At 31.4% G+C, this 12,039-nt stretch overlaps 1 protein-coding gene across 1 annotated transcript in view; it reads left to right on the top strand.

Annotated features, from left to right (window-relative positions):
* The window catches only part of LOC109361592 (laccase-4-like), a 6,451-nt gene extending 2,981 nt beyond the window's left edge, over positions 1-3,470 (top strand). The window contains exons 4-6 of the mRNA XM_019607092.1: positions 475-603; positions 981-1,907; positions 3,136-3,470. Coding sequence (XP_019462637.1) covers positions 475-603; positions 981-1,907; positions 3,136-3,266 — 1,187 coding nt within the window. The 3' untranslated portion in view covers positions 3,267-3,470. The remainder of the gene's footprint in view (positions 1-474; positions 604-980; positions 1,908-3,135) is intronic.

Below are 12,039 nucleotides of genomic sequence, written 5' to 3'. Positions count from 1 at the left end.
TATATATATATATTAGTGGGGATCCATTTATTCCAAGAGTAAACTTACTCTTAATCCTGACTATCAATTCTAGGGATATCTAATGGTTTAGATCTACTCACTACTTCAATCCATTGGATTTTCCTAGAATTGATGATTAAGATGTGAAATAAATTTAAAAAACTTACTTTTAGAATAAGTGAATATCATTCCTATATATATATAAATACATATTTTTGGTGGGTTCCCATCGTGTTTGGGTTACGCGAAATCCGATGGATTCGGGGTCCAGGGATGATAGTATTGTTTTCAACCCGCTAAATTAAGGTTCGGGTTTTGGATCTCAGGTTTGGGTAAGCACAAACCAGATCCCGATAAGCCTATTCTCATTCCTAATCTTACCCACCTAACCACTCTATGACTCCATGTTAAGTGGTCTTTCATTATCACTTGATTAGATTTTAAACTAAAATTTACTATTTCTATAAACTGTAGGAGAATGGTGGAAATCAGATACTGAAGCTGTTATCAATGAAGCTTTGAGATCAGGATTGGCACCAAATGTCTCAGACTCTCATACCATCAATGGCCTTCCAGGGACAGTTGCCAATTGTTCTACACAGGGTATTTTATACAGCTTAGCTCTTCCTTCTCATATGAAATATTTTCATGGTTTCCAGTTGCAGCTGTGATTGTGATAATTATGTTTACCACAATTAATCATAACTGTGGGAAAATATGGCTGATGCGGTTAGGAGATTATCAACACTGCAATATTATAGTCATAATTGTAATTAAAAAGGGCAGCATATTGCATGTGGCTGGAGTCTGAGGAGGGTAGATACAAGTAGCCTTATTCTATTAAGTGAAGAGACTGATTACAAGATTTGAATGCATGACCTCATGGTCACAATTGTTATTACCAACTATATTTGAAACCTTCAATATTTTTATGAAGTGAGACTAAATTTGATTCCTTTTTTGGAAAATATTATATGCAGATGTTTACAACCTACCAGTTGAAAGTGGCAAGACCTACCTGGTGAGAATTATCAATGCTGCACTCAATGAAGAGCTCTTCTTCAAAATTGCTGGCCATAATCTCACAGTAGTAGAAGTAGATGCCACATATGTAAAGCCATTCAAGACTGAAACCATTGTAATAGCCCCTGGCCAAACAACCAATGTCCTTTTAACTGCTAACCAAAAATCTGGCAAGTACTTGGTTGCAGCATCTCCTTTCATGGATTCTCCTATAGCTGTAGACAATTTAACTGCAACAGCTACATTGCACTACACTGGCACTCTTTCCAATACCCCTACATTTCTCACAACTCCTCCTCCAAAAAATTCTACCCAACTTGCTAACAACTTTATCAACTCTCTTAAAGGACTTAACACACAAAAATACCCTGCCAATGTTCCACTAAAAGTTGATCATTCACTTTTCTTCACTATTGGGTTAGGAATTAGGCCTTGCCCATCTTGCAAAGCTGCAAATGGGAGCAGAGTTGTTGCTTCTGTCAATAATGTGACATTTGTTATGCCAACTACTGCTTTACTTCAAGCACATTATTTCAACATCAATGGTGTGTTCACCACAGATTTCCCTGCCAACCCTTCTCATGTTTTCAACTATTCAGGGGCTGGACCAGCAAATTTACAGACCCAAAGTGGGACTAAACTTTACAGGCTGTCGTTTAACTCGACGGTTCAACTTGTTATACAAGATACTGGGATCATTGCACCTGAGAACCATCCAGTTCATCTACATGGGTTCAATTTCTTTGTTATTGGTAGAGGATTGGGAAATTACAATCCTAAAACAGATACTAAGAACTTTAACCTTGATGATCCTGTTGAAAGGAACACAGTTGGAGTTCCAGCTGGAGGATGGACTGCCATTAGATTCAGAGCAGATAATCCAGGTAAAATTTATTGTTCTTATGTATTAACCCGAGGAATCAGCCACTCTCATAATGCCTACTTCATCCGTAGTATGTTTTATATATGTGGGACCATTCATCTCATTGTAATTGGTTTTGAAGTGAAACTTTAATATAATATTATAATTAGAACTCAACTTCTATTTTCCCTCATGAATAGAAAATTAACAAATGGAAAAAGATTAAGAATGAATTTTGCATACAATTTGAAATATATAACATGGGGATGATACTGTTACAACTTCCTTTTTTGACATTACTGAATTGGACTTACTAAAAAAATATCCTTGTATCTATGTTTCTCCTTGGACGTTTTAAATTGTGACTACATCACAATTGTAGTTACTGTAGTTACGGTCATTATGATGCATATTGTGAATGTTATTATGTGAACTATTTTATTATTAAAAAGATATTTTTGAATTTGATGCAGTCTGATACAGTCAAAATACAATTCCATGTGGTTGCGCTACGACCCAATATGACCACATCATTGTGATTTTATGTCACACCATAATTATAGTATGATATAGTTGTGATGGTCACCACAACTAAGATATTATTACTACATCACCTATGTGGTCCACAATTTCATTCATTGTTTTCTTTCCTAGAATTGGTAATGAATTTAGGAAATAAATGAGAGCCAAATATATCAAATATATATGGACCAAATATCTGTAGTAAAGTATATTTTTACAAGATATTACACACATATATGGAGGAGTAAGGCCACCACTCATGCTTGCACCTTTAAATTCGTCCATGCGCATAACCATTTGACAAGAAAAAATAACATGAACATGTTCATTCCTATGAAACTAAGCCATGAATTTTTACTTCCATTTTAAAGGGTGCACCAAACTGATTGTAGTGCATAATCTTTGCTTGATTTATATAATCAGTCTTCATGGCCGTATAATTTTGTTTTAGGAGTAAAGACCAATCTTGGTCTCTCAAAAAAATTTATATACCAATTTAGTCCTTGAGAAAATGGAAACCCTAAAATGGACCCCAAAAGTATAAAATGTAGATCAATTAATTATTTTTAGCATTTCTTATGATCCCTGCTAGAAACAATCTTGATTCATATTTATGATATTCGAGTATTAGTTCAAATTTTTTTGTTCGGGATCCAATCCGTAAACATGCAAATTTTTAAAGGCCAAAATAGGTATTCACTATTGTTTTAATTCCTTGTATTTCACAGGAGTTTGGTTCCTTCACTGCCATTTAGAAGTGCACACAACATGGGGGCTAAAGATGGCATTTTTGGTGGACAATGGCAAAGGTTCTAAACAATCATTGATACCACCACCAAAAGATCTTCCAAAATGTTGATATAGTAGACATTATTTAATTATGCATATAAAGAGGGAAGGCCATTCAATTCGAAGATAAGGTTTGGGAGGCATAGAAGAAGCCTGGCAAAAGAAGAAAAAAAAACAAAGAGTTATTTAATAAGCGACTACCCTCAATGTGGTTTTTTTAGTAAGTAAATGGGAGAATTTGTTCAATAGTGTTTAATAAACTTGAGCGAGGAAAGTAACATTTTGGTTTTCCATATACAAACAGTGTTTTAAGAGATCGATATTTTATAAGGGAACCAACCTGTGCAGGCTCTTATTGTTTAATGGAATGGTTATTTACTTCATTGAACACTAGTTTTTGTTTTGGATATGCCTTTGGTTTTGTGATATTTTCGTAGAATACGTGTATTCGTAGAAAATAAAAATTAAGTGATAAGAGCATGTCAAGCAGTTGCTTAAAATTGTTCCGAAATTTTACGGACTATCCCGAAATTATTTGCCCCACTGCAGAGAGAACAAGCTAGTCTACTGTCTTCTAACTAATAATGCAATGAGCGTTCTAACTAATAATGCAATGAGCGGGTGGTAATAATATATATATATACACACGTCTATCTTATTTGCTTGACACTTGACTTTTTAAAAGGTAATATTGTCATTCCAAGAAATTTCTTTAACAAATAAATGGAAAGATTTTGTTATAAGTTATTTTACTGAACTAGACATTCCCATTAACTACTTCTTTAATGGCGTTGGGGTATTTTGTCAGTTTTCAAAAACGATTCGCAATAAAATAATAAGTGTGTTTCCCTCATTTATTAAGTTGGGTTTGGGTAAATATGTATTTTTTAAGGAATAATTGGGAGTAAATATGTCATTTGGTACATACAACATTTTCGTTTTCTTTTAAATAATTAAAAATAATCATTTGATTTGTCTATTATTACGAAAAAGGATGACTCATTTTTAAAATTGAAGTTACAACTTGGAGGTTGTAATGGTAATATTACCCACATTTATGGATGGCAATAAGTATCCAGACTTGTGGATAACCGCAAAAAATACTTGTAATGGGTTGGGTTCGGGTATGTATTTTGGACCCACGGGTATTTCAGGCCCAAAATTTTAAGACACGCTGTTGGATGGGTTTGGGTCTACGTAATGAGGTACCCAAACTCACGGTACCCCAAACCCGTTATTCCTTCCTATATATATATATTGTTAATCCATAATTTTATATTGTTAATTCATAAATGTGATTGTAATATTGTTAAACAATGATGTTATTTTGTTAAGTAGTGATGTGATGTTATATTGTTAATTGATATGTATAATCCATTATTTTGTTGATTTAACAATTCTTATTAAATCAATTTTAGATCATAATGTTTTATAATTACTCTCAATTTTACATCATAATGTTGAAATATGATTTATAATTTTTTCTCTTGTTCATTACCTAAATAACGTATAAGATTGTAAGAAACAAACACATAATTACATAAATTAGATAAATTACTACCAATTATTTTTATTGTTTTTGATTTTGTGGGTACCCACAGATCCGTTGGGTACCCAAAGACCCATGGGTATCAGTCCCAACGAATACCAACACGGTTGTGGGGCAAATCTGAGTCCAAAATGAAGCAACGGGGCGAGTCTAGATGATGTATTACCCGGATCCATTCAGACCCATTGTCATCCTTACTCACATTTTTGTCAAATCTCTCACATTTCTCTCAAACTCTCTCACGTATCTCTCAAATCCGTTATTTCTCTCAACTCTTCTCATTCATCTTACGTTTCCAAAAATAATCTTCTTTTCACACTTCTCTCATCTTTCTGAAAGATAGTAAAGATGGAGCTTGTTAGTTTATGGTTTTCATTGAAGTAACCATTGAACCTTTGTTTGGTACTTTCATTTTGGAAAAAAACTATTCCTTTTAAGATTGCATGTTCCTATTTTTTCGGCTTCTTCCATTTTTTGTCAGTATGGTGACAAGGTTTCTGTTTCTTCCATTTCTTGTCATTTTTAAGCTTAAAAATCAGACATTTTATTTATACATGTTGATGATTTATGGTTTTATTCCATTTATTAGACATTTTAAGCTTAAAGATGACTCATTTTAACTTTCTACGTTTAATGATCTTAGGGTTGTGTTCAATTTTACTTTTTCTCTTACTAATGGTGGATTCCAGGTTCTATTTGTTGCTTCTTTTGGTTATGGATATATTTTATTTAGAGTTTATATTTGATTCTAATATTACAATGTTACTATTGCATTATTTAAATAGTAACGGAAAAAGAATGTTGATCATGGATATATTAGTGTCAAATTTTCTATTAATTTGTTAATCTTCTATGGTGGACACGTGATGTTTTACGTAATTGCAGTCTATTTTATGCAATAAAATAGTAAGCTACTTTTTACTCATTTATTACAGTGGGTATATTTATTGGTTTTAAGCATTTGGTGGGGGTAAATATGACATTTGATAACATCTAACTTTTCGTTTCCTTTTCAATAAAAATTCAGCTAAGTATTATTACTAAAATGGGTTGCCCACTTAAAAAATGAAGTGATGTTAAAATGGGTAAAATTGTAATGTTAACCATGGAACGTGAACTGTCTCACACGTTAAAATCTCTACTTTTCCTCTTTTTGTTACACTCCTCTCAACTCTTCTATTCCACTTTTGTTCCCAAAATAAATCTTCCCTCTTACACTTCTCTTTTCTCAACTCTTAAAGATTTCTCTCTTATCTCAATATTAACCATTCACAATTTCTTTGCTACTTTGATTTTTGCTTTCTAACAAAAACCATGCCTTTTAAGATTGTTGGGTTGTGGTCATTGAACCTTTCTTTGCCATTTTGATTTCTAAAAAAACATGTATTTTAAGTTTGTAAGTTATTTCGAAAACATTTTACCATTTTTTTTCTTCGTTTTCTTCCATTTTTTATCATCATGAACACTGTGTCTCTACCATTTTCAGTGAATGGGAATTTTGTATCTTCCATTTTTTGTATTTTTAAGTTTAAAAACAAGATCTTTTATTATTCACATTGTTTATTGTTGTGTTTATTCTATTTATTTGACATTTTTAAACTTAAAGATGACTTGGTTGCTGAGTTTATTCCATTTATTTGATATTCTTAAGCTTAGAAAATAAAACTTTTAACTTTGCCTATGTTCAATAAGGTTGTATATTTTTTGTCTTAGATTTTGATCATCTATTTTTTCAATAGGATTTTTAAAAATCAATCCTTTACATTCCTTTATTGTTTTTCCGTTCTTCAGCTTTACTACTAACTCATTAAAGGCATTGATCTCCAAAACTGGACTTTACATTTGGTGATTATGTCCCTCATAACTATCTGTTTAGTGACTGCTTTTCCTTCATTTTCACATATTTTTTGCTGAGATTAACTCTTTGCATCTCAAAAAATGGAATTTACATTTGTTGGTTATATTCTTCATCACCATATGTTTAGTGTTTGTTTTGTTTTTCATTTTGGCATATTTGTTGCTAAGCTTAACTGTTTGCATGAGCTCTATTATTTAGTATTTTATTATGGGTTTAAAAACGACATATATTGAAATATGTTTATGGACTTTTGGTTTTGTTAGTATATATCAGTTTGAATGTTTTTTTTTTTTTACATTTTTCTACATTTTACCTTGATGCACTTTTAGCATCGAGTTAGCTCTATAAAAATAAGGTCTTTATATGTATGTGGGGATAGACCTATTATGTTACCTCTATAAAAAAAAAGGTCTTCACATAGTACCTAAAGAAATACTTTATTTCAAGTATTTCATTATAGTTTAATGTTTGTTACATAAAAGTTAGCATTAGTTTTTTGTTATACATTATCAATTATATTATATTGTTGCCTTTATTTGTGCCTTACTCAATATCCTATATATTAGGCATACTCACTAATTGTCTATTATATAGGTTTGGGTACATAGGTACTTTTAAGGAATAGTTGGGGGTAAATCTGTCATTTGATAAAGGTAACTTTTTTGTTTTCTTTTAAATAATTAAAAGTTATCATTTGGTTTGTCTATTATTACAAAAAAAAAAAAAGGAAGACTCATTTTTAATATTGAAATTACAACTTGGAGGTTACAAACATTTCTCTCAAACTCTCTCACATATCTCTAAAATCTGTAATTTTTCTCATTTCATTATTAAGCAATTTTTTCCTGCTATTTATAGCTAGTTGGGCAGGTGTAATTAATTGAATTTAACAGTATAATGATTATTTTTTATATTAGTATAATGTCTCATATGATTATTATCTTTATTATATCGTATGATTGACTACTAATGTTGTTAATACAATCACATAATGGTCTCTTTCCATAGTAAGGCATGTAGAATAAATATTGTTTATATATATTATGTTATGATCTATAATGTATGATATAGTATTATATATTACGTCTGTTATATTGCACATCCTTATTCTTTCTTTTTCCTGCTCTGTCTTTATATTATCTATGTTATAATTATCTTTATCCCCTAACATGTCGTAAAGATGTTATATAATGTCGCAATTATTTTACTAAATGACCTCTATATGTTATGTTGTATAAAAAATTTGAAGTCACTTTTTCATGACTCTCCTTTATCTGTTGTGTCTCTATAATATATGATATTAGTATACTCTTACTAGGTCTAGATTTTTTCTGCTTTGTTGTTACCTTATTTTTGTAAGTATTAAAAAACTGGTTATCTCCTATCATTCAGAGGATTTACTTTACATAACAGTACAATGTTTATTTCATGGCCCTTTAACATGATAAAGGATTTGAATGACTTCAAACATCTTTGGAAGATTGCAGTAAGAATCATAGAAATTTTGTATGTTCAAATTCTTCTCAAATCATGTCATCTAGAAATGATCTTGATGGATTTTACAGTAATGGTATGTCTTACTTTGAGAATTATAGTGACGAAGTTGTTATTATAAAAATTCTCTTATCTTTTAAATTCTTGGGACAAAATACAAGTCTCTTGTCATAAATGATGAATTTAATGAATGGATAGAACATTTAGTGGAGCATCAAACATATGTGATGCACAATTTCAATGTCATGCACAACTATCTGCCATTTAAAGCATGTGACCACCTTTACCGAATGCAGTTCACTACTCTTACAATTGCAAGACATCATGACTTTCCTAATGTCCCTGATTTTGAATATGATTTAAAAAAATTTGGTGACATTCTAGCTAGCAACATTCAATCTGATTCGTTAATAGGTTAGGTCAAAATCATAATATATTTTCCTATTTACTTAAATTTTGTTCTTTGTTATGATTATTTCATAAAATTGATTTTTTTTGTTTGAGTTAAACATTAGTGGAGATGTGGAATACAATTCCATATTTGCTTAGACACAAACAAATTTAAAGAAAGTTGTCTTTAGTCACAAATATTTTAGGTAAAAAAAATTCAATATAGCATTTATGTTTTGAAGTTGACATTTACATAGTTTGTCTTTTTGTTTCCCATTTATGATCAGTGGTGATATCATTAGTTGTACTCTTTGGCAATCACATACCATGAAATTTATCAACTACTACTACAACATCCAACTAATTAGTGAACCTATGATCATTCTCGTAACACATACTAGAATCAAACTTTGAAAAGCTTGTAGTAATTGTAGTAGATTTATTTTTAACCTTAATGTAGTATACATTTTATAACTTATTTACAATTTTTTATAAGTAAGATCCCACCCAATATTTCCAATTCATGGTCTGGATCCAAGCTATTGATTGATGAAGAAATAAGTGACATTCATAAGTATAAGGAAAGGTACTATGGAAATACTTTAATTTACTTATTTACCTATAGTTTGGTGCATATGTAAACATGATAGTGGTAAATATGTTGTTGTAGGTATTCTGAGGATGTGAAAGGGAAGTCGAATGCCAATGATTCCTTGCAATTCAAAATTGTGAGTGGATAGAATCTTACTTTTATGTTATTTTCAATGCAAAGGTAATTCCTCTAATAAATCTAATACAATTAAATTTTTGGACTTTTGTGGTTAGTCTTTGTCTTTTACTGCTGACCATGATCCAAACCACCTTCAAGTCGTAACTCCAGTCAAGAGAGTGTCGGCTGAGTTAGATTTTGACCTACTTCAAACTCCTCTCTATAATCCACTCAATGGTTATCTTCGAAGGTGGCAAAATATATCAAAACTAAATGAGTTTTAATATTAATGTTTGAAGTTGTATTTAACCATTTAGCTTCCAAACCTTTTTATTGCATCACAAGTGTGACGTATATGATTCTCTGACCTCAACTTATGTGACCTGATTTTTTGTTGACCCCATCTCACTGACATGGAAACACAACTCTCCCATGTTAGCACAAGACAATTACCAACCAAGTGCCTCATCCTATATATGTTTTTAGAACCTAATTGTGATAGCCAAGTCTCTCTTAAACTAGCAAACTTAAAGTACTTATTCACATTCTTAGGGAAGTTTCAACTGTATATAAATTATTACTAAAAAAACTCATTTGAGTATATTACTCATTACTCTATATTATTCTATTTTTAAATTATACAAACCTCAAAGTAGTTTTATGTTCATGACTCTTAAATAGCATATAATAAACATGTGACATATTTAAATCTATAAACACTCTTTTGTAAATAATAAAATATAAGGCAATTAGATGTAATGTAACTGACTTTATATTAGCAAATTAAGAAAATAAACTCTTCAAACACAAGTGTGCAAACTCCACTTTGAGTATAAACACATCGAGTGCAAACACTATGACTGAAAATCAAAGTGTGGTTAAGACTTCTTTGGTTTCAAGGCAACCCTTATACCTACCGTCTTGTGCGGAATACCTCTCGATTACTAACCATACTAATTAAAGTTGTTTGTCAAATTTTGTTGAACAATTTTTGCAAGAATTTGGTTAGATTTTTTCTAAAGAAGTCATTTGCATTCTTCCACCTATCAGTCCACGTGTTGATATTAGTGAAGTTGTGGATCATGTTGAGTTTCTAGAGACAAAAAATGATGGAAAAACTACTTTAACGTTGAATAATGAGTGTTCTAATATTCCACATTTTTTACCATCCAAAAAGATCATTGGTGTTTGTCAATTTGTCAAGATATCTATCAAACGGGAGACACATGATGTATATGTGATGAGTTGGATTAAAAAATTGAAGAAATTTGCTTTCGATCTGGGAGATGAAGATGCATATGTAAAGATGAATCCTAAAAATTCAAGAGGATGGCTTTTAATCCGGGAGATGGAGATGAATATGTCCATTATGTGAAGGAATTTTGTGCAAAATAGAAGAGATTTTTTTTATCCGGGTGGTAATGCCCACTTAAATTTGAGAACAAATTCTCTTCAAGAAGAAGGGTATGATGTAAGCTAGGGGATGGTAACATATTTTTCTTGGGACAAGTCCTTGGTTGATTGTATGAGTTCTTATGATCATAAATTCCAAGTGATTTACGAAGGTTCTAAGTGTAACACCGCGAATTTTACTATTTTGAATTATAAGATTTTATTAATATTGTTATTAATTACATTTTCGAAAATTAATTTCTGGGACTTTTCGGTAAAGAATTAGATGAAACTCTAGTTGAGTTTTAGTCTTGTAATTCTATTTCCAATTTGGTGGTAAATTTTCATGATTTTCGGAGACAGTTGGACCGCTGTCGGGCCGAATCTCACCCGGTACGGCTCAAAAAGTGGTTTTTAAGTTCCGTAACTCGGAATCGAATTCCGATTACGCCGTTGGCTTCGTAATTTTATTTCGAGTCAATATAGCCCCTGAGTACACCCATAACTATTTTCTAAATATTTTTCATTCGAAATGCCGAAATTCGAAATTCTAATCGAATATTAAGATCGGACGATTTATAATACCCGATCAAGTATTGGCGGATAATACTCGGGCGTGTTTAGCGCACGTGTCCGTGAAGTGGTCATTTCGCATTGGGATGTGTAAGTTGACTTCCATAAAACAAATCTCACATCATTTTCTCAAATATCCCATGAGCTCATCATTAGCCACCCTAGGAGATTTTTTCATCATTTCCTAGAGGGTAATCTGATTTCATTCTCTCCTTAAACCTTCACACTTCACACTTCACTCTCACACTCTTTCATTTTCAAAATTTTCAAGAGAAGGTAAAATCCTCTCTTCATTTTTCTCTCATTTTTTCATTTGCTTCTTCCATCTTCAATCCTTGATCTCTCAAAATTCAACCAATGGATGTTGATGAGATTTAAGTATGTTGTTCATGAACATGTCAAGAACATATTCAACCGTTGAAATTTTCTAAAACGCTTTCTAACTCATTTTCTCCTCAAAACCGAAAATGGTGATGTTCTTGAACTTATGAAAATATTTTGTTGAAACCATGAGCAACTTGTGTTCATGGAGTTGTTATAATGTTGTATTACATGCATTTTGTTGTTTTAGCCAAATGGGATGATGATGAAATCAAAGGAACAAGTATATTTTATTTGTTGTTAGCCTTAAAACCATGACTTGGAACAAGTTTGAGAAGTAGAAATCTTTGCTAAAAAGGATGTTAAAGTTTATGAGTACATAAATGCCTCATAAAACTCTTAAATGATACTTTGAATAACTTACTTTAAAGTGGTAAGATTATCAAAGAATGTCTTAAATCGGAATATGTAGTTTTACTAAAAACCGTACGTTTAAAATGAATGGAAATCGTGAACGGACTTTTGATGAAAAAGGATGGTCAAGAACATGTGATGTT

The sequence above is a fragment of the Lupinus angustifolius genome, chromosome LG12 (assembly GCF_001865875.1).
Source record: "Lupinus angustifolius cultivar Tanjil chromosome LG12, LupAngTanjil_v1.0, whole genome shotgun sequence".
NCBI lineage: Eukaryota > Viridiplantae > Streptophyta > Magnoliopsida > Fabales > Fabaceae > Lupinus > Lupinus angustifolius.
The sequence above is the reverse complement of the archived record's forward strand: the minus strand, read 5'-3'. Positions and strand labels throughout refer to the sequence as shown.